The sequence below is a fragment of the Erpetoichthys calabaricus genome, chromosome 14 (genome assembly GCF_900747795.2).
Source record: "Erpetoichthys calabaricus chromosome 14, fErpCal1.3, whole genome shotgun sequence".
Taxonomy (NCBI): Eukaryota; Metazoa; Chordata; class Cladistia; order Polypteriformes; family Polypteridae; genus Erpetoichthys; species Erpetoichthys calabaricus.
Genome location: NC_041407.2, coordinates 20,618,089 through 20,641,230, shown reverse-complemented (window position 1 = coordinate 20,641,230; position 23,142 = coordinate 20,618,089). Strand labels below are relative to the sequence as shown.

The following is a 23,142-nucleotide window of genomic DNA, read 5'->3' as shown; positions in this document are numbered from 1 at the left end:
TGAATCCTTATTTGTAGATGACACTGCAAATTGCTACCTGTCGAGAGAGAAGAGCGAGTTTCCCATTCCTGTCCACCAGCTCCCTGTTATTAACAATGATCATGGGCCAGTGACAGCAGATTCCTCTCCCCTGGGCAGCTGGCAGCAGAACTCACTTTTGTGTATTTTTATGCTTCATAATGACTTCACTAGCCAGGTCTTGTAAATAAATCTGTAATAAATCTGCTTCTTCCCTATTATGCATATACTGCAGCACTGAAACTGAATTACATATACAGAATTCACATAATCTTTTTGTGCAAGGATAAACTGTAAAAAGTCAGAATGACAATGAACAAAAATATGTCCAAGGTTACATGCCTGCTATCTAGAAAACTTGCCTCAAAATTGTTTAGTCATAGCCTTCATTTTTCAGCAGCATTATCATTGGTTTTTAAACACTAGAATCACCAAAGCCTATGAAAAAACTTGTAAATCCGTCCCACCTTAAATCCCTTTACACCTCTCTGTCAGTGTCTTTTGTCTTGTAAATGTGTCGATTAGCAGCAAGCAGCCTGCTATACCAACACCTCCAACGCCGCACAAAGTTCTCTCGGCTCAAGTCTGTTTACCTGCATGTCAGTTGCTTAGAGTCGTATACATTAAATACTATATCGCTATTTGGAACACATGCATTTCATGTGTGCTCCGAATTTACAACAAATCTACACAAACACATCGTTAAAACAAACGTTTTCATGTTTTAGTAATAATTGACAAAATGTAGACATGAAGCGTATAGTGAAGCCTGAAGTCCAAATATCAAATAAACACTTTCACAAAAGGTACTAGTAAAAGAAGTACGCTTTTATTCAAGAATATAACTACAGAAAAAGAACCTGCGTAAGGGTGCGACATTGACATGCTTTAGGTACGACTGCTTTGGTTTCTGTTTTAACGATGTGTTTACATAGATTGTTGCAGACACGGAACACACATGAAATGCATGTGTTCCAAATAATAATATAGTATTCAGTCTATACAACTCTAAGCAACTGACACGCAGGTACACAGATGAGCTGAGAAAACCTCGTGCGGCATTGGAGGGATGTGATAGGCAGGCTGCTTGCTGCTAATCGAACCATTTACAAGACAAAAGATGCTGACGGAGATGTGCAAAGGGATTTAAGGTGGGACTGATTTATGAGTTTTTTCGTAAGCTTTGGTAATTTGAGTGTTAAAGGATTAAATTAACAATGCTAAGAAGAGCTCCCCCAAATGCATTTTCTTGTGAATGTATGGCAGGAGTCAAGAAATGAAGCTGTCAGTTCATTCAATTAGCTGAGACAGTTTATAGATCCCTTTGTGTATTTCCTTCCCAACCATAAACAAATAAACTGAAGTTGACAAAAAATAATTTCAAAGATCCATAGGCTAGTTCTAGTTTCACATATAACAAGCTGAAACTGAATGGTAAACATTTCTAAGATTTTGTCAGTAGATGGATAGCAGCACAACAGACTTGCATGCACCACAGTAAAATACTGTCCTGAATTACTGCGTTTAGCATTGATTATTTTTAATTTAATGGTACCACTGTTCTGTTATTTTGTTTTCATGTGTGATACTTCATGGGTAACATGTTGGTGATACCCACTGCTTGTCTAGCTGGCTGAAATGAAGCTGCATGTGATGTCATTATGTCACTATTATAATAATGGTGACATACATGTACCAGCATTCAAATTTTGACTTAAATGTATTCCACAAGAACTCTTTAAAACAAATTAAAATTCTGTTTAATTCTGAAACAATAATTATTATGAATTTGGTTAGTGATTTGTGTTTGTTTACATAAGGCCATATCACTGAAAAAGTTGTGTAATTGGATTTTTCAGTTGTTGATTTAATTTACATAATTTTAGCAAGGCAAGGACAGTTGCCATATGTTCCCATCTGACATACCCAGATCAAACAGGTTGATTTTGCCTTAAGTCACAGGGATGGGCTCTGCAGTGCATTAGAACTCACAATCAATGAGCGTTCAGTCGGACGTGCAAGGCTTATATACAACTATATTTTTTCAGAAGTGAGGAATAAGGAGTGTAGGGGTTTTGGAACTCACAAACAAAGGCTTGCCCATCTTGTCTCATATTTTATGTACAAGGATAGAATGGAAAAAAGAACAAAAAGGGCAGAGACTGCAGCCAAACTTACCGTACCTGAAAACTCTTCACACGGGAACCATCACCCAGCACGTTACTGGCTGTCAGAAAAAGAGGCAAGCTTGCAATACTTTAGAAATGGGAAACTGTGCTGGAAAAGTTGACAAGCAGTTTTGTAATTTGATGTGCTCTGCAATTTCTATTCATGTACTTTAAATTGTTATGCTTCATCAATGAGATCAGCAACTGCCGTCATCAACTCTGACATTGTCCTCTGATGACTAGGGACTGTATAATGCGACATCGCTTTTATTTCTTTAGAATACTAGCAACCTTAAGCATGTTACTCGATAATCAGATTTTTACCTAAATAGTACAACATTTCTCGGTCGGTATAATTTATTCCTATTTATTAAGTCCATTAGACAAGTAATCTTTTCAAATTTATCTTAAAGACACTTACCTGTACTGAGCCTGAAAATGGTTCTGGACAAAGCTGTGACTTCCATCTGGTGGCAGTTGCCCATCTCCTGGAGACTCATCTACTGTCACTAGGGCCTAAAGAAAAAGAAATAATGTTTGAACTCTCTCCTTGTGCTATAAGGCAATAGTACTAACTTCTGCACCACTGTGCAACAGCACTTCAAGACATGGTAAGCCTATTCTGAGCTACTGTAACATCAGTACAAGTTAAGCTATAGATCTCCTCCATTAAGCATTATACCACCTGGTTGTCTCCACTTTGTCTGCTTTTCTTCCATATTATGCTCCTCTTTATTCTTTTTTTTTTTTGGAGCCATTAATTACTCTAGTTATAGAAACAGAACAATAGCTCTGCTACGTTTATATAATTTTAAAGTGACCTTGAATAAGTGCAACAACTAATATGTATTAATTTCATTCTTTGAGCCCTTTGGTTTTTCTTAGAGCATACATTTAGGATCTGTCACTATAGTAGGTTTGTCAAAAAATGTTTGCCTAAACATATCACTTATTTTCTTCCCACCCACTCCTTTATATCAAAGCAGCAGTTTAATATGGCAGTAATCTCAAGAGGATAGGAGATGGCAACATAACTCTCACCAATCGTTACATTTTTTCCCCTCATTTTGTATTTCTGCAGACTCTTCTTACAGTGAGTTTTTAACATTATATTTATGAAAAAATGGATTGGTAATGCCTTTTACAGTGAATTGGGGGGGGGCGGTGCATCAAATTATTAATTTCCAATATAAAAAAAATACCAGTTTGTTTCAAAAGGTCTGGAAATCCACATTGATTTTAAATTCACTTAAGAGACATTTTTATTGCACATTCTAGACAGGGCATTATGGAGCCGCAGTCATTTGGGACTAAAGCATACATTAACGTGTTCCTGTTTAGAGGCTTCAACTACACTTTCTACATATCTCCATCAACAAACACTATATGTGCAATTTACAACTCTATTACATGCTTTTCAATTTTGAAAACTGGTGTAGCTGGGCACTTGCAACAAATTATACTTTGAAACACTGCATTCACAACCAAAAATAAATGTTTCTGTAATGAAACTTTTTAAATTTCTCACCAATGAGACATTTTATTGTATATATTAAATATGAGGGACGGTGTGGTGACAGTGGTTAGTACAGCTCTAACAGACTAGGTTCAAATCCTTGTCGGGTCAATGCAAGGTTTCCTTGCATTGCTCAAAATTCATGGGTGTTGGGTTAACTGGCAGCTCCTAATTGACCTGGTATGTGTGAGCTCTATGATAAGCTGGCACCCTATCCAGTGTGAGCTCTTGCCTGACATTTTACTATGGCTTATTATTACCTGATAAGTATTTTAAGCATATGAATAACGAGATTTGGTTTGTGTTTATACAGTATATACACATATACACACACTGTCACACACTTTTGATTTGGAGACAACTGAAAGGCCTTAAGAATAGTACTACCATGCCAGACCAGGGGGTGGCAAGCTGCACTAAGTCTCTTTCTCAATCTTCTGCAGGCCATTCACGGGAAATCTCGCTAGGTCCAGGCACCATGGATAATGCCACTTCCAGTATCAAAGACATCACTTCCGGTTCTAATCCCGATGATGCCACTTCCGCTATCAGGCTTTAAAGCCGCCATCTTTTCCGGTTACATTCAGTTCTGTTTTGGACTCAAACCTGTAAACAACACAATTTCTACCCATTTGCAGCCAAGGCACAATGTACGGGTGGCTGCCCCAAACCTTACATCTGTGGTCTGCTTTTGTGACCACACACACACACACACACACACACACACACACACACACACACACACTATACAGGACGACGCAGGGAAACAGGAAATTCTGGAACTAGGTGTTGGTGACCCTGGGACGTCGGCAGTTGTTTGGGACCAATGTGATCTTGTTTAGAACCCTTTGCCATTAGTTATAATGGAGCAGTGGAGTGGTGCGTAACAAGTGTTCTCTGTGAAAGCCTTTTATAAGAATTGTGATAGTGTGACTGTTGTGCAAAGGGAATTTTGCCGTCATTAGCAGTTAGAACGTCATGATCGTGTCCCATCTGCTCATGCAATTACAACATGGAATGCGCTAATTTAGAAGAAACGGGTTCAGCTTTAAAAAAAAAAAAAAAAAAAAAAAAAGTCCCCAATTGGAGCCACTTCACATACTGTCTGACAATTGATGGCAGCTATTCGACAATTCTTTGGAAGGCGTGTCATTTCATGCAACAGTGACATTCCATGGCCTTTGAGATCCCCAGATCTCACCGTTTGATTTTTTTCTCTGGGAACATCTTAAATACTGATCTAAAAATGGAAAATTGAAGAGGAAATCACTGGCATTCCTCTTGACACGTTTCATCGAGCATTGCAGAATTTCCACAACAGGCTGTCAGAATGTGTACGAAGAAATGGACGACGCCTTTATGAAGTTTTCTTCAAAGCATAAAATGAATACTGAATGAATATTGATTACCATTATTAATTGCATATGCTGTACAATACATTTCATCATTAAATGTATTTTGTCAGTGTTTATTCATACATTGAACATCAATTTAAACTTTCCTGTTTCCCTGTGCCACCCTGTATACACATACATATATTATATATATATATATATATATATATATATATATATATATATATATATATATATATATATATATATATATATATATATATGTACAAATGCCTTCATTTACACAAACATTTAAAATAGATATTCTGTATCAAACACAGAATACAGCACCAACACAATCAATTAATAATGCTGTTTATGAGGTGAATCCAAAAGAATTTATAAACAGAAAGCAGTGAATAAACCAAATTCAACAAAGAGAGAATCACTCAATTGAAAAGTGGCTTCTTATACTATGAATCGACTTTTTAGGAGATACCAACACCTGACTTTCCAATCAGCTTCCATCAGAGAGAACTCGTACTCTTAGATTTCTTCTATGTTGTGTGTAAAATGGGCTCCCTACTCTGAACATACACAATTATTGTTGCCTCATGCTAATAATTAACCATTCATTGAAGCATCGATAGCTGTTATGTTGGAAACCATAATGCAAGATTCATTTAAGCTGTAAGAAATTACTTCACAGGTATGCTGAATTGTGGTTCGGCTGTGCAGAACATTAATACATTCCCTAGATAGGTGATGATTAGTGGCATTTCCATAATAACAGCATAATGTGGAGTATTTTAATTGTGTACATTGCAAACTAAGTTGCCACATTTATGTATATCAATAATTGGGCTATACAACAGTCACACCAAGATGAGTCACATTAGGAGGAGTTCTGGTGGTGCTATTTACTATTTCCCTTATTCTAGTACTTTCACAGATAGAGCAGTGATTGACATTTTGGTCAACGGTTCACAGTTATCAGCTCTACACATTACCAACAGTCAGGGCTTTTTTCTCCTACAAAGGACTGGGAACTAGTAAGGGAAAAAAAGCATAGCAGAAAGAGACCACCTTGAAATTATGGGCGCTTACTTTTTCCTTTAGTAATCAACAGTACTAATTGATAATCTCCAAAAAATTTTAACTGCAAGTGAATCAGCATTATTGAAATGGATGAATAGTACTGTAAGCAGAATGACAGCACACAACTTTGACTAGCTTTCATGCAGTATATAAAATATATAATTTGCCACTAAACTAAAAAATAAAAAAAAACCAAAACAACTAAAAGCAAAGCACCAATACACACTACGTTATGCCAATGATTATTGCACAGATTTCACAAGGGACATCTAGTTCTTAGCTCTCAGGGCAGCGGCACTTGTTAATATTTTTATATGAATCTGTTTTATGAAACAGCAGTTCAATGTATTAACATTTTTTTGTTTTGTCTAGGTGATGTTTTCGTATTTTCTGTGTTCATATACGATTTGTTTTCTGATCATTTCCTTTCAAAAACCAAAGATGTGGAAATTACTTTAATTGGCAACTTCACATTTCCCCTTTTTAAGTCAAGAACTCTTCTTGCACACCAATGAATTCTCACTGCAATCCATCTACATGCTCATTGGATTCCCGTCAAGTAAGCTCTCTCTCTACCTGTATGACAAAAATCAAAAATTTCACTGTTACATAATTCTTAAAAAAAAAAAAAAAAAATGGATTCAGATTGTTCTGTCTCTTTACTCGTAGTTATGAAAATCTTGGTTTGTTTTTGATTGTACTGCTTATACCATAAACATTCAAGCAACTGACTGTGCATAGGTGTAATAAATCTTACATAAAGGAGAGAAAACAAAATTAGCCTATTAATAAATAATCAGAAGTCTTAAAATTTGTATTGTTTTTCTTGCTAGCCAGGGGCAGATTAGCCATCAGGAGATGCTGGATTTCCTGGTGGGCCATTGCAATGTATCATATAAATGAATTAAAAATAGCAATTTAAAAAAAAACAAATTTTCAGGTCAGGGAGCATGCACTGGTACAATGTGTTACTGCACCCACCACAACGAAACAGCTCAGGATCCCTGGTTGGCAACCACCACCCCCCACCCGGCAGTCATGCAGCCCAATCCTACCCTCCGGAAATGACCATCTATCTGCCGTAGCCACATGGCCATAGCGCTGTAACTCAAGTTCCTCGACAATGCAGGTAATATGCCTCCTTCGGGACTCCATAAGCAACCGTTCATTCGACACAAAGTCATACCAGAGACTTGGTACTAAAGGAATTTAGTCTTCATCTCAGATCACTGGATAGTGTCTATGTCTCACAACCATATAGCAAAACAGGAAGCACCAGGACTCTAAAGACCTCATGACCCCCATGCTCTCCCAATCGGTCTACTGACTTCATAGGAAGAGTCACCAGAGACATGAATGTCTCTGCCAAGTTAAGTAAACCTCTCAACAAGGTCGACACTCTCTCCACAGACAGACACACTGCTGATCTCTGTGCCCGAGAGGTCATTAAAGGCCTGGATCTAGGTTTTTATCAAGGACACTTGAAAGCCTCACTCAGTCTCTCGAGAACCCCGATCACGGCATCCATTGACTCAGCAAGGTCCACAGCATCTTCGGCAAAATCAAGATCAATGAATCTCTTTTCACCAACAGATGCCCCACAACTGCTGGAACCCATGATCCTGCCCAAACACCCAGTCCATGCAGGCACGTAGCAAGAACACACCCCTGACGAACCCCAGAATCAAGTAGGAAAAACGCAGAGGTTCTGCCTCCACTCTGCACAGCACTAACAGTACCAGTGTACAGGCCAGCCATGATATTCAGCAACCCACTAAGTCTCTGGTATTCCACAGAGTAGCTCAATCAAACTAGTCGAATGCTTTACGAAAAATAGATAAAGGCTGCAAAAAAAAAAAAAAACAAAAAAAAAAAAAACAAAAAACCACAACAACAACTGCCAATATTCAGATTTGCACTCCATGAGAATCCTCAGTGCCAGGATGTGGTCGTTGGTAGACTTCTTAGGCATAAAACCAGACTGCTCTGGTTGCTGGTAGGCGAGCAAGTGATCAAGGATCCTATTGAGGACGACACTAGCAAGGACCTCACCCAGCACCGAGAGCAGTGTTAAACCCCTGTAACTGCCACAATCCAGGAGATCACCCTTCCCTTTCCAGGGATGACAAGTCCCATTTTCCACTCATTAGGGATGATGCCCATCTCCCAAATAGAAGCAAAGATTGCTTGCATTGCCTGGACCCTGGATACCACAGGTCCCTGCAGCCTTCCCTACCCTCAGCTGGCTCACCACCTGGGCAATCTCAATGAAGGTAGGTGGTTCACAGCTAATTGGAGGATCAGCCTCAAGAACTGTGGACCCAGAGATATCCAATGTCCTAGCCAGAGGATCAGTTTTAAATAGCCGCTCAAAGTAGCCAGCCCAGCGGGTCACAACTGCAGTGTCACCCGTAAGGACCGTTCCATCAGCTGCCTTGACTGCGACTCTCTGAGGAACGTATTTGAAATGTGCATAATGCTTTGATTCCCTTGTAAGCAGGACATGGGTCACTAGACCATAGATGATGTGTCACTTGCTCACAGATTCCTCTACCAAACGCCTCCTTATCTGCCCTCAAAGCCCTAGCAGCCATCCTTCTCAGTTCCCAGTACAGACCAGAGCTGCCATTAAGCCGTGCGCTGCGATTCTTCTCGATGACATCCAGGGTGGCCTGCGAGATGAAACACCACTCTCTGGTAACAGCAACAGAACCCTCAGCAGCCTAGACCATAGATGATGTGTCACTTGCTCACAGATTCCTCTACCAAACGCCTCCTTATCTGCCCTCAAAGCCCTAGCAGCCATCCTTCTCAGTTCCCGGTACAGACCAGAGCTGCCATTAAGCCGTGCACTGCGATTCTTCTCGATGATATCCAGGGTGGCCTGCGAGATGAAACACCACTCTCTGGTAACAGCAACACAACCCTCAGCAGCCTTTGGGGTCTGATCACAGAAAAAGTATTTAAAAAAAAAAAAAAAAAAATTCATATAATGCCCAACTAATGTTCCTTTACTGTTCATGCAATGATCATCGCATCACTGCTTGAACAATCAAGATGAATGACAATGGTGATTCAGTGTGCCAAAAGAAGTATGGGAGAAAAAAATGAAAACACCACATATGCAACAAACTGACTGACTGAGGATCTGAGTCAACTGTCAGCCAGTGCAGCTCAACTACCTGATGATTTCTGATGAAATTGGTGATGGCATATGCTGACATAAGTAATTGATCACTTCTCTCCAGATTTTTAAACTGTCAACTAGCTGTTTTGAATTCACACCTACCACACCATGCTCTCACCAGCACAGTCTCAAATCTTATGTCTATGGGTTTCTATGAAAAGATACAGCTGTGATAACTGCATTCAAAGCAATACTTGCGATCTCTAATTTTCTGTTTCTTTTCCTTGCTATCATGAGTTGATGAATTTGTAAGCCTCCTGCATTAACAACACAAAATAATGCAGCAACTAGCATCTGTGGTCTTTTAGATCACATCTGTCTGACAAATTCGTTTTTGTTAAGATTTGCACATGTGGTACACCTTTCGGATAGATATCTGTACACATTTTTATGGGCTTTGGATTGCTTACAATATTTGGACAAAAACTAAAAAAGAAATTGAATATGAACTAAAAACGTCCAGGTGTGGACTTACTACACTTTATATTGGATTGGTTTTGGTATGGAGTTGCAGTTTAATATCAGACTTGCTGTGTCATGTTGCGCTGCTAATTTTGTGAATATGCACACTATGGCAGCTATTTATTAGAACTCCATATTGTCATCATGCCCACCTTGGCAGGTATGATTTGTTTTCACTTTCAGTATTGTTGTAATGCTTTTGGTAGCAAGTAGATCACCGAGTGTATGAATTTAGTTTACACCGTATGCACAAGCTCACATTACTGTATTTGATTCTTTAAGCTTGTTGTCAATTTGGACCCTTTGTGTACATAATGGCACCGAAATAGAATAGGTTCTTGAAACTGCCTACCTGTTTAACTTGGGCATCATGACTTCATTTGTACTAGTACACTTAAATTATAAAATGAGATCATATATAATATTTAACTTTAAATTTTGTTCCCCAATTATAGTTTACATATAAGAAGTCATACTTCTTTTAACCAAGTATATATCCACAGCTCTTAATATGTTTAACTAGTTTGGGATTTTACATAATACTTAATGGTAGTGGTGCGTTTCTGAATTATACTATTTATCTATATGCTGATTGGTGTGTTTTAGCCTATCCGATTAAAGAAAGCTTTCTTTTTGATTTCTTCGGTCTGCCATTATGATTCGAACAAGGTACGTTGGTGCTCCATCAGCTGGTGTAAATAAAATATGTCCATGTTTGGAGTTTAATATATAAAGATCTCAGGACTCTTCTTTACCAAGTATTTTCTGCAACAATGCACAGACCAATCAGATCTATTTACACACAGGCATTCTGCCTTATGTAGCCTACATCCAGCGTGCTGTCAAAATCCATATGTTCCTGTGAAAAAGTAGCATATGGAGTATATGGATGCTAATTACCTTAGCTGCTAGAGAACAGCAAACAAATTGGTAAGGAAGTGCAGGGCAGGCAAATGATGCTTAAGTGCATTTGTACTCTAATATAATATCTACAGCTGTTTACTGCTTAAAATGAAGCCCTCGGACCGCAGGTTAAATCTGATCGTGAAGTATAAAGCAATACATTTTGATACCTGCTTCATTATGGTACATAATAAAATTATATATATATATATATATATAAATAAAAAATACTAGCCAACATAATCACGCCGCTCTTTTAATGAGTTTTAAGCACAGGGAAAAAAATGACCATTTGAAAAATCCATAATTTAATAAACCACCAAGAAAAGTGACATTGCAACAATGCACGCTACGAACCAACATACAATTGTCCGTGACTGAAAACTGGAAGACCGCTGTCGTGCCTCCACCTCCCAGAGCGAGGGACGGGGCTGGACGACGCTCGGGCGCAGAGGGTGGAATGGGGGGGAGAGGGGAAGGACGCCCATTCTGCCCCCTCCGTCCCGGCCCCCCAGCCATTCTAGTCTGCTGATTTCTTAGTCATCTCTTAAGTCATCGTTCAGTACGCACTGCCTGCTCATGTGCCCGCCCCCAACTCCTCACCCGAGTCGATTTCGTCTGTGTACAGTCCACATGCATCGGTGAGTCACGTTGACTGTTCATTGTTCTTTGCGGTTCCGGCTGCTTTTCTATATATAATCCACCAAGTCACCCAACCATGGTAGTATCGAGGTGTTCTGGTGGGGGGGTGGGGGGGGTGTGTACAAAGGGCAAGGATGTAATCAGTGCGAGCGTATGACCCGCACTTACTGGGAATTCCTCGTTCTTGGGGAACAATTGCAAGCCTCGGTCTCCATCACGAATGGGGTTCAACGGCTTACCCACGTCTCTCGGTGCCGGGTAGACACACGATCCATTCAGTGTAGCGCGGGTGCAGTACCAGACATCCAAGGGCATCACAGACCTGTTAATGGCTGAAAGCCACTTGTCCCTCTAAGAAGTTGGGCGCTGACCGCTCTTGGGTTGCGTAACTATTTAGCAGGCGGGAGTCTCTTTCGTTTTCTGAATTAACCAGACAAATCGCTCCACCAACTAAGAACGGCCATGCACCACCACCCACAGAATCGAGAAAGAGCTATCAATCTATCAATCCTCTACGTTTCCGGGCTGGGAGAGGTTTCCTGTGTTGAGTTAAATTAAGCAAAATTTGTGTGTGGTGAGTTGTTGCATCTGGGCACGTGAGTAGGCACTGTGAATGCCTTGAGAGCGTTGGTGGACGCATGCCGGGGAATAATGAGTATCTATATATCTTCTTAGATATAGAAAGCAACTGAAGTGGTGTTTGGTGAATTGTTGCAGTTTTTGAGTTAGCAGTTGTCATGGTTTAACACTCCAGTACATTGCGGTGAATGCTGGTAGGCAGGAAGGCAGGCGTTCTCATCCCATGCTCTTAGAGTTGGTGGGCGTGTCTCTGTGAGTTGTCGTCGTATCCTATGGTGTTAGAGTTGGTGGGCGAGGCTTTGCGAGTTGACGGGCGTGGCTAATTCTTGCGTATCCCATGGTTGTCTTCCGGCAGTGTGAATGCCTAGAGAGACAGGGTGGCGGTGTTTGGCGAGTTGTCGCAGTTTGTGAGTTAAAAGCTGCGATGGTTTTACACTCCAGTACATTCCGGTGAATGCTGGTAACAGTCAGGCGTGCAGGCGGTCTCGTCTCATTAGAGTTGGTGGGCGGGTCTCTGTGAATCGGCGGGCATGGCTATGCCGTGCGTATCCCATGGTTGTCTTGCTTGTTCTGTCGGCTTGGTGAATTATTTTATACTAGTCATTTAGCCTGTTACAATAACGGGCGCTAGAACAGTAGTGCATAAACATTAGTAGGAACAGTCTATATTAAATGGCAAGGGACTTTGACCTCATTCTTTTTGTTGGTCGTATTTTTCTCTTTCTTTCAGCCTTTCTTTTCTTGATGTTTACTTGCTAAGCTGATCGTTCTTCGCGGGCTGCTGCCATGTATTGTGTGTCTTTAATTTTCTGTGACAGTAATACTGTCTTGTACGGCTCTATTCAATAAGGGCGCACACAAAAAGGCAAGCTTCAAAAGAGTGACCTCAATTGAGCGCGGCGAATAAAGGAGCCTTTTTGCGCACGCCCTTATTGAAGGATACCGTCTTGTACGTCCGCTGGCTTGTACGTCCGTAATATACCTTTAATTTTCTCTGGCGGTAATACAGGCGTGCACGTCGGTAATATGCCTTTAATCTCCTCTGACAGTAATACTGGCTTGTATGTGGCTGTAATATGCGTCAATGTATTGTGTACCTTTAATTTCCTCTTGCAGTAATACTGGTTTGTATTTCCGTAAAACGCCTCTAACTTTCTCTGACAGTAATATCGCGCATCGCACTGTGCCCCGCGCATGCGCACTTCACCAGAAGACACCCACACACGGACACCTGGACGCACATAGGGATTTTATATAATTTATATATATATATATATATATAAAAAGATAGGAACAAAAAAAATTAAAGCAAATCTGCCAAAAAGGGTGTATGCACAATAATACACCTCAATCACAACCCCCAACTAACCTAAAATGACAAAAGGCATCACATTTTTAGTCTAAAACCCATTACCTGCAGTGGTTTCATCATTTGGATGAAAGGGTAGATGGGATTAAAAACCTTTTTTTTTTTTTATATTTGTGTTAATTGCAAAGTTTATACAGTATGTTAGCACATGATCCACTGTGGTTTGTGTTGCTACAAGGATCAGGATCCACTCTTATTTGAAGATTTGACATCTCTTGATTAACAGATTTAGTATAATCTATAGTGTAGAAAGTTGACATACTGTAGTACAAGTATGTAGAAAGTAATTGAAGTGAGTAGAAGGAAAAGAAAAACATTGTGTGTGTGAAAGGAGAGCAACTAGCAGGGCCTTCACAATGTTTGGCAGACAATTTTACATTAGATTGTACATTGTTAATATAAGACAGCATTGTGCAAAAAACAAACCTAGTAACTTTCATTTTACAATGAAATGAACTTTCATTTCACTTTTGCATAAATATATTGAAAAAAATTTAAATAAATTATTTCTGCTCTAATTGATCGATCCAAAAACATTTTGCAGCCTTGCTTGGAAGGAAAAAGAAAAAAAAAAATTTTTAAAAACATAAGTTGCTTCCCGACTGTCAACAGGAGCCACAGACTCAAAATTGACTTATAGGACCTGTCCCATAGCTGAAATCAAACCGACAGTACCAAATTTTTTTCACAGGTCAAAAAACCTTTGGGGACCTATAACCCATTCAGATTGGCTCAAAGCATATCTTTTAATCTTGTGAGTAGTGACATGTATGACTTTCAATAACTTCCTTGCAAGTTTGTGCAGATTTGCTCACCACACAGACTAAAAATCACATATTGTACATCTGCCATTAAATACACATTTCTCTATACTTTTGAAACTTTCTGTTCAACTATAACATCACTGCTTCCTCTATAAAAGTTTTATAAAAGATCCCAATGTGGGAATGCCAATTATAAATTCTCACTGTGCATGTAACCAAAGTGTAGAAAATAAAGGGTACCAGCAAGAAAGGAGTTCCAAAGTCTGCTTTACCCGTCAGACGTACTACTTAGCTTCATAAAATTTGAACGTCTAGCCTATATATTAAATTTTCACAACTGAATCAAATCTACTTTTCTGGCTTCCTTGTCAATTTAAAGTGTATTATTATTAGAGAAAGGAGGTGATGAAAGCTAGTTGTAAAAAAAACATTGAGTTAAAAAAAATCTACAAATTGACTAAGTGCTTAAATATTTTTATTCACATCCTTCGCAGACAAAGTCGTCTTTTGAATGCTGCTTAAAGACTTTGCATTTTTATGGAACCAGATTAGGACCAGGTACCACATGTGGTCCAGCTCAGATCTTTGTTCAGTTAATAACTCGTTTGCAATGCCCACTGAACTCTATTAGGGTTTTGACACATAGCAACAACAGTATATCATTGATCCAGCACTGGAGATAGGCAAACAACAACATTTATTATTTAAATAGCACATTTTCATACAAATAATGTAGCTCAAATTACTTTACATGATGAAAAAAAGACGAAGTAAGAATCAAAATAAGACAACACTAATTAACATAGAATAAGAGTAAGGTCTGATGGCCAGGATAAATCCTTGGGATAAATACTGTGAAAGCACACCAAAATGACAACAGGATTGAAGTTAACCATTACAGACTGAATTAATCCAAACACCAAGAGGATAAATTAAAACAAAAACCAAGCAAATACCATCTCAAAGCATTTGAAGTCAGAATTCTTAATAAAGAAGGGAAGAGATTTATCTGAGGTGCACCAGAATAGGCTGACTAGAGATGAAATGTTGGTGTGCAGAATTGCTTGACCTAGCAAAGAGAACTTCTGGTATTGATAACCCTGTGTGAAAAGCATCGCAAAGGGCTCCCAGACAATTTGACCTAAAACGCACAGCTATTTTAGCAATTAATGTTGGATTCTTTTTCTTTTAAAATTCAAGTTAGGAAACCAACATGATCACTGTATGAAATAAAGCAAAAATCACAATGGTCTTAGGAAATTGCTAAGAGTAGAACTTTAGGATACTGCTCGTTACTGACTCCCATAGAACAAGAGTGTTATGAATTATACGTTCAATTATTGTCTTTCTCTTGATAAGCTCCGAGTGACAGGATGGGGCTAATAAGCTCAGATGTAGTGAGTGCACTAGTCCAAATGAAATTCATAAAATGTCCTTCTAAGCAAATGTTGGCAGAAGAACGCCTCCCAAGAGATTCTGAAGCAGCAGAGAGATGTTAAATCTGTCCAACCACCAGAAAGTACTGTAAAGTTTTTACTTCTTGCTACATTTCATATTAAATAAATATGAGAATCCAAACAAAATACAAATGATGCCTTCCAAATTAACCTACTATACTAGACACATCCATGGCATATCCGTTTGAATTTTTAAACTCCTATGAAGAACACAAAGGAGAAAATGCAGTATTCGAGACATTAATTGATTAAACTGGGAAGAGACATGGCGTAGCTGTAAGGTTATTCTGGTGGGGAAACTGGTAATCAGTTAATTCCATTAAACAATTTAATGGCAGTGTATGGTTAGAAAAATCTCAAGATGTGATAGCTAAACTGGCAGAAATAAAATGTTTAAGCACACCTCTGGAGTCAATAATGCTGCTGAATTCAGAACCCTTGCCTATCATTGCCTCGGTTTTCATTTTCCTGTGTTCTCACTGGCAGGATTAGTAAAAGCAGCAAAATGTTAAGTAGATGTGTCCTGGGAGAGTTCCTAGATTTAAAATTTTACAGATCTGACTGATTGCCTGCATGAATCAAAGAGCGAGTGATTAATTGAACAATTGATTGACTAATTGCTTAATCCAGGAAACAGAGAGGAGAGTACCTTCCTGAAGGTGTCCTCTAAAGTATTGGATTTTTAAAGTGGATATCCTTTCAGACCTCTAATTAAATTTCCCCAATGAGTGTAGATTGGAAGGCTTCTCTCTAGGCACAAATCTGAATAATCAGTAGATGGGAACAAAAGAATTCCTCTAATGGCCCTATCCCAACAGCAGACATCCAAACAAAAAGATATGCCGATGCTGGTTATGAACAGCCAAAGAGCAACACGTGTACCCTGTCTGGGGCACCTGGCAAAGTTACCTATGAAAAGCCAAATCTCAGTGAAATGGATAAGTGAATGGATACCAGGGACTGGATTTTTATGTTTAAAATTTACTTTTTCAGGTATAAAAAAATGGAGATAAACAGCTAAGATAATTACTTACTCAATATAAAGCATGTATAATAAATGCAAAAAAGACAAAGATACAAGGTTTATGCTGCACCAAATAAGACTACTGAGCTATTAAATGCAGAGATTCTTATGCACGGAAAAATGATAGTATTGTTTACCAATAAACAGGCGAACTGGTGGAAGCCAAGTGATCAGGGCCACACTGCTCCTTGGTTGACAAGAGGTTCATTGTGCTTCTGTTTTTATGGTTCAATATTAAACTATTATCTTTCTTGAATGAATACACCCCCCCATAAATGTTACCAATCACTCCAAATTGCAAATTGTAAGTAAGAAAATAAACTTTAATCTCATAGTGATCTGAGATAAACATTGAAAGAATGCGCATCTTTTAGGACTAAACCTGGATAACACCAAACAAAAAATGTCCATAATGAAACCTTGCGTTACGCATGTCACATAATCCAGAAGTCCAGTCATCCAGTCGTGTGCTTACAATGGGCAAAATGCATTTTTAGATAAAACATTGTTAAGTAAATAGCAAAATCAGAGTAGTGGACACTTGAGGAAACACGTTCACATGGGATTGAGCTTCTGAATTGAAGACTGGACTCTTGACCAATGAGTGATGGTGGGGTGGGTGATTTAACATATGTATTACATGACACAAGTAGAGTGAGATTATACATAGACGCTTTTATATTGTTTGCTGTGATTCCATGTTGGCCTCCATTCAATCAGAAAATGTATCTGTTTTCCATGAAAACCAGATTAAGCATTTTTCTCAGCCATTACTACAAACCACAAGTGAGAAGTAACACAGGAAAAAAAAAACCCAGTTTATTTCTAATTACACTATTTTTCAAGTCAAGTTAGTTATTCCTTTACAAAATTGTGGTATATGCTAAATTTGCCACGTGAAGCTGCATTTTAAAAGTGACATTTTTTGAGATTTTTTTAATAAAAAAAAAAAAAAAAACCTAGCCTGTTTTTACCTTTTATAATTACCTTACCTTAAAACTTACCAAATATGTCCACTTTGAAGCAGTAAAGGTTTCGATTTAAGAAAGGTTTCCAAGGAATGCTTGTAAACAACAAAAGCAAGCTGGAAATAATATAGATTCTTGATAGTATTGAGGTAAGAACATATTTCTTGTTTGCTTGTCTGCTTGCAACAGGCATCAAGGGTTGAGTTTTGGCACACAACCCCTGCACCATATCTCCAAAGATTTGTTTTTTTTTTTTTTTTATTAACAATTCAACATAATAATACATCTTAGCTGACCTGTTACTGCTGTAATTCCCGGGAGCCAAGATCGCATATATAGTGTGTAAAAGTGTAAAAATCAATCAAGAAATAACAGAGTTAAGGTTGAAAATAATTAAGTGGCACGGTTTTTTGGCTCACAGTGTAGTGTGTTGCTCATTAATTCATTCAACAACAGACCAACAGCAGTCAGTCTCCCGGCTCCCATTAAGACTGAGCACAGTGGATTGGGAGGAGTCTGCACTCCGCAGCTCACGAATGCCGGGACGGGACAGAGTTCATTGACGTCTGTGCTGTTGACAGCTTTGAATAGCAACTTGAAATTGCAATGCATCCGTCTGTTACATCCGCATTATCTGTGCCAAGAAACTTGCCATCACAGAATGACGACAAGAAACTGGATGCATCGGTAAAAGCTGAAATGGCGGTGTTTCAGAGCAACAGCAAGCGCGGGCGTTTAGAACAAGTGTATCAGTATCTGATGACAGTGTCGCCTACTTCAGTGGAGGCAGAGCGTGCTTTCTCAGCGGCTGGTGTACTCTGCACGAAGGTGCGCTCTTGCCTGGATGACTGCACGCTGGACATGTTGCACTTTCTACGCTCTTATTACCACAGTTAACTAGATACATGTACTTATATGACAGCATGAACTGCTTGTAGTTAAGGTTAGTCTTTTATTGGTGTCAACATATTGCAGTAGTTTTATTAAAAATAAGTGTCAGTCGTTCTAAAACCGTTCACATGTGAGATGCCCGTGCACTGTGTCATCCCCGGGAGTCCGGGATTCCCGAATTCCCGGGAATGGATAAACCCATCCGGGAATGGATTCCCTACCTGTTACACAGCATTAAAAATAAAATTGATAGAATGCAGGATAGATCCATGCTTTCATGTTGTTCATGCCAAATTCTGACCCAACCACCCAAATGTCGCAGCAGAAGTTGAAACTCTTCAGACAAGGCAGTGTTTATCCAATCTTCTATTGTCCAGTTTTGGTAAGCCCACGAGAATTGTAGCCCTTATTGCCTGTTCTTAGATGACCGGAGTGGCACCTGGTGTGATCTCCTGCTGCTGTACACCATCTGCTTCAAGGGTCGACGTGTTGCAGGTTTAGAAATTGAGTTGAGGGTTGAGTTACTGTTGTCTTTCTATCAGCTAGAACAAGTCTGGCCATTCTCCTCTGACTTCTGGAATCAACAAGGCACTTTCGCCCAGAGATCTGCCATTACTGGGTATTTTCCCTTTTTCTGTAAACCCTACAGATGCTTGTATGTGAAAATCCCAGTAAGTTAGCAGTTTCTGTAATACTCAGACCAACCCATCTGGCACCAACAACCATGTCACATTCAAAGTCACTTAAACCACCTTTCTTCTCCATTCTGATGCATTTAGTTTAGTTGGCATTTAGTTGCTGCCATGTGATTGGCCGAATAGATATTTGTGTTAAACTATTGAACAGGTGTACCTAATAAAGTGGCTGAGTGAGTGCATTTTTTGAGTCTATCTATTTTGGTATTATTTAGAACAATAACTGTAAATAAATATACAAGTGACAATTGCATTGTACTACGTGCAACTTGACAGTAAACTTTAAACCTGTGTACAAAAATGACTGAAAACAAGTTGTAAGCAAAAATCTGTCATTCTAACCTGCTGCATGATTACAGTATGTCCTCTTTAAGGATTTATCAGTTACTTGCATTTGTAACGCTTTTCAGCAGATCTAGTGGACAAAGCGACTATACGGCCCTGATTTTAGAGTTCAAATATTGCAAATGAGGAAACGCCACACTCACACAACTACATTTGGCTTTCTAAAAAGTTTAAAAAGAATTATTTTATTCTGCTAAATGCCTGACATGCACCTATCAGAAATAATGTACAACACATCACTATACTTTGTAGATACACTCAACGTACAAAACTTGTTTATTCAGTGACGCTCACATAGCCCTTTGACCAGGTTCGGTTTGAATGTCATAAATTTAAAGCAAGGGGTAATATTAAAATAAAAGCAAAATGCATCATTGTGACAGCAAAGGGCCACAAATATTCCAGACTCCCTTAGATTTGCACAAAGCATTTTAACCATCTGCCTGCCTAAACATTTTCAGTTTGTGTAGTGACTGTAGTTAAATTCTTTCTAATGAAACCCTTCAAAAGTAAAAAGGAAAAAGCCCTGTTGCCATGGAAACGCAGAAACACTTGAACGTGACCGATGAGGTGCCTCTCTTTTCTTTAGTTCCTATGATATTTCTGAGTCTGGGTGACTGTAATTTCAATTCTAGGCCCTCCCTTGTTATGATGAAGTTAAAAAATATATATATTTAATGTAAAATGCCAACTTCATACATTACATGGAAATAAAATCTCAATTGAAACAAAACATGGTCACTACTGAAGTGATTATGTTGCCAGGAGATATAATAGAGAGAGACCTGCAATGAAATGAATAAACAGAACTGCACAATTAAGCAATAAAAACAGAATAAAAGAGTAATCAATAAATGCTCGCCAAAAGATTTACACAAAGACCAAAAACAACATCCAGATAAAGCTCTGGACACAGCAGACATTTTCCAATAATACTGCAATTTTGCATTCCAAAGTTAATGAGCAAGACCTGGATGTGTATGTTACCTACTGATGGGTGCAGTTGAAGGCAGAGCCCAGAATGGATTGCTTGTGACCCATCTATAATAGTTCTGCACCAATAGTAGTCATCTGCGGAGAAAAACTCTCTGAGGAGTGTCCACATGTGTCATGCCCCAGGCTCCTCTTTGCATTCTTATGTTAAAGTTACGTAGCAAACATGTCAAGCAGGTTAAACCAGCAGCCCTCTAGAGCAGACAACAACAAGCAAAGCAGTATTACACTTCCTTTGGACTTGCTGTAACCCAACAATAATACAGGTCACCCAGCATGGCCAGTGGTATAATGTATTGCTCCTACACTCTAAACCTGCCCCTGCACCCACTTGCTTGCTGGTTAAGACAAACCATGCTGTACTAATGCATCCCATACCAGGATCTTGCTAGAGACTGCCACCCAGGCTGGTACAGCTTTTCAGGTTTGACAATCTGAACTTTTGAGCCACATACCTCAGAGCAAGAAACAATCAGCATACTGTCTTTGTAACTGGTCACATAGCACGCCCAAATTCCATGTGGTTACCTCCCTGCTTCAGCTCCAAAATGACAAAGACACAGGAGGAGGCCGGGTTTATTATAAGCACTCAATACTACTGTGCAGTCTCAGGAAACCGTGCACAAAAGTGAACTTTCTTTTGAAACCTACCCAGAAGAGTGCTATAGGATACTCTCTAGGCAGCAGAGCTTCACATGGCAGAAAGTGGAAAAGGGGAACAAATATGCAGCAGAGGTAGAAAGAATGAGTGCAGGGAAGAGGCTAATGAAAATCATTTAGGATTATATAAAGTGTACTGTATATAGCCAACTTTTGCTTAGATTATTATACAAGGTGTCACCTTACATAATCTACAGAAAACAAAACGCATACAAGTAAGCAAAGGGTAAACACACCACAAAAGATCTGATACCTAAAAATTAACTAGGAAGCTACTTTTTTTGGGGGGGGGGGGGGGGGGGGGGGGGCAGGTGTTGGTGGCTGTTAAAGTGCTATTAAGCATACACCTAGCATGTGGCTGCTTCCACATTTAGTTAGCCCCTTTTTGAAAAGTTGCATTGCTGTTCTTTTGACTAAGGCAGAAATGACAAAAGTAGGTTGGTCAAGCAGCTGGGTCTCAGTGACAACATGGTGGCAAACCACAATTCTCAGACCAGGACAATTAAAATCATCCACTGCTATGATTAAAAAAAAAAAGTGTCTTGCCTCAAAGCCTATTATTTATTATATAAGCAAACAATGAATGTATATACTATACAAAACATTGCATATAAAAAAGGAAACTCGTCCAAAATGATTAAAACGTTTTGCTTCTTGAAAAGCTTTTGGTGATTATGATAGATGGCTCCAAGCTGAACATGAATATAATTTTAGACCGACTATATCACATATGAATTTTGAGAAGATATTAACTTTTATTGAAGTAGCATTTTTTTAACTTAATGATGCAGACACTCTACATTAGTTCAACTAAGGTAAAACGGTTTTGTTGCCGATTTTCATTTGTACTCTGCCAGCAATGTTGGATTGCACTGTGGAAAAATAATTTTAGGGTAACGCAGCATTCATCTTAAAGAAATAGCATAAAGGATTAATAAATTTGGGAAACCAAATAAAGGTCAAGTGAACAACAAAATGTATGCTGAAATACAAGATCTGGTTTAGGAAAAACTAGGGGGCTCCGCCCCCTGCTCGCTTCGCTCGCCAACCCCTGGTGTTGGGAATGACAAAGAGCGTGATGTATGAATGAGATATAGAATAGTGTGACGGTGTAGATGATGCAAATAGAAAGCAAACAATAAAGTGTGTGGCACAGTGTAAAGGTTTATTTGAAAATTTCTTTGTACACGCCGTTAAAGTGTGAAAGGTAATTCCAGCTCAGAACTTGTAAGGTCATTTAAGATGGTTATTGTTGTGATCAGAGTCAAGTTTATCAGAGCTTAGAAAGAGTTGTGTCTCTCCAGGAAGTAATGGAATGACTTGGGTATTTATGTTTTCCACATCAATATTTTTTGGACATAATATAGTGCGTTGTGTTAAAAGGGGCATTTGGTCTAATGAGATTGCTGTTCCAAATGTCTCTGTAACTAAGTCGTCGCAGATAAAGGCTTGAGGAATTGTAATAATATGTGGTTGAAGTCCATCTGTATTGGTGAGTGTACCATCTCTCAGTTGTAATAAGCAATTGTTATGATCTGGTTCTGGACATCGTATCTTTTTTACTAACTGTATCTTTTGAAAGCAATGCCAATTGTCTGCGTATTTTAAGGTGCACTGAACAATAGCCGAGTGCATGGCATCTGGAAGAATAGCTAATCACTGTCTAAAATCTCTTCCTCATAAAAGTACCTTTCCTCCAAATCGAATATTATTATTCATAAACGTTTGTAGAAGTTTATGAATGGTGTTGAGTAAGTGACTGGATGCCATTGAACATTCATCAATAAACAACATTTTTTCAAGACGGATGTCACGTGCAGTGCCACCGTTAATGTTCATAGTGAATACCGATTTGTAGGATCTAATGTAGTTGATAAAGATTTCACTTTCAGGTACATCGTCAGTTATAAGCTTCTGTAGATATTCAGTATATGAATGTAAAGAAGGCAGTCTAATTTGACCCTTTTGACAACAACGTGTAAATGTATAACTTGTATTGCCAGTTGTTTCTTCAGGGAAGTGAACTGAATGACAATGATTGCAAATGACATTCATTAATCCGAATGAAT

At 38.9% G+C, this 23,142-nt stretch overlaps 1 protein-coding gene across 1 annotated transcript in view; it reads right to left on the bottom strand.

Annotated features, from left to right (window-relative positions):
* usp43a (ubiquitin specific peptidase 43a) overlaps positions 1-23,142 on the bottom strand; it is a 136,647-nt gene that overhangs the window by 76,250 nt on the left and 37,255 nt on the right. The window contains exon 3 of the mRNA XM_028818595.2: positions 2,608-2,702. Within this exon, the coding sequence (XP_028674428.2) occupies positions 2,608-2,702 (95 nt within the window). The remainder of the gene's footprint in view (positions 1-2,607; positions 2,703-23,142) is intronic.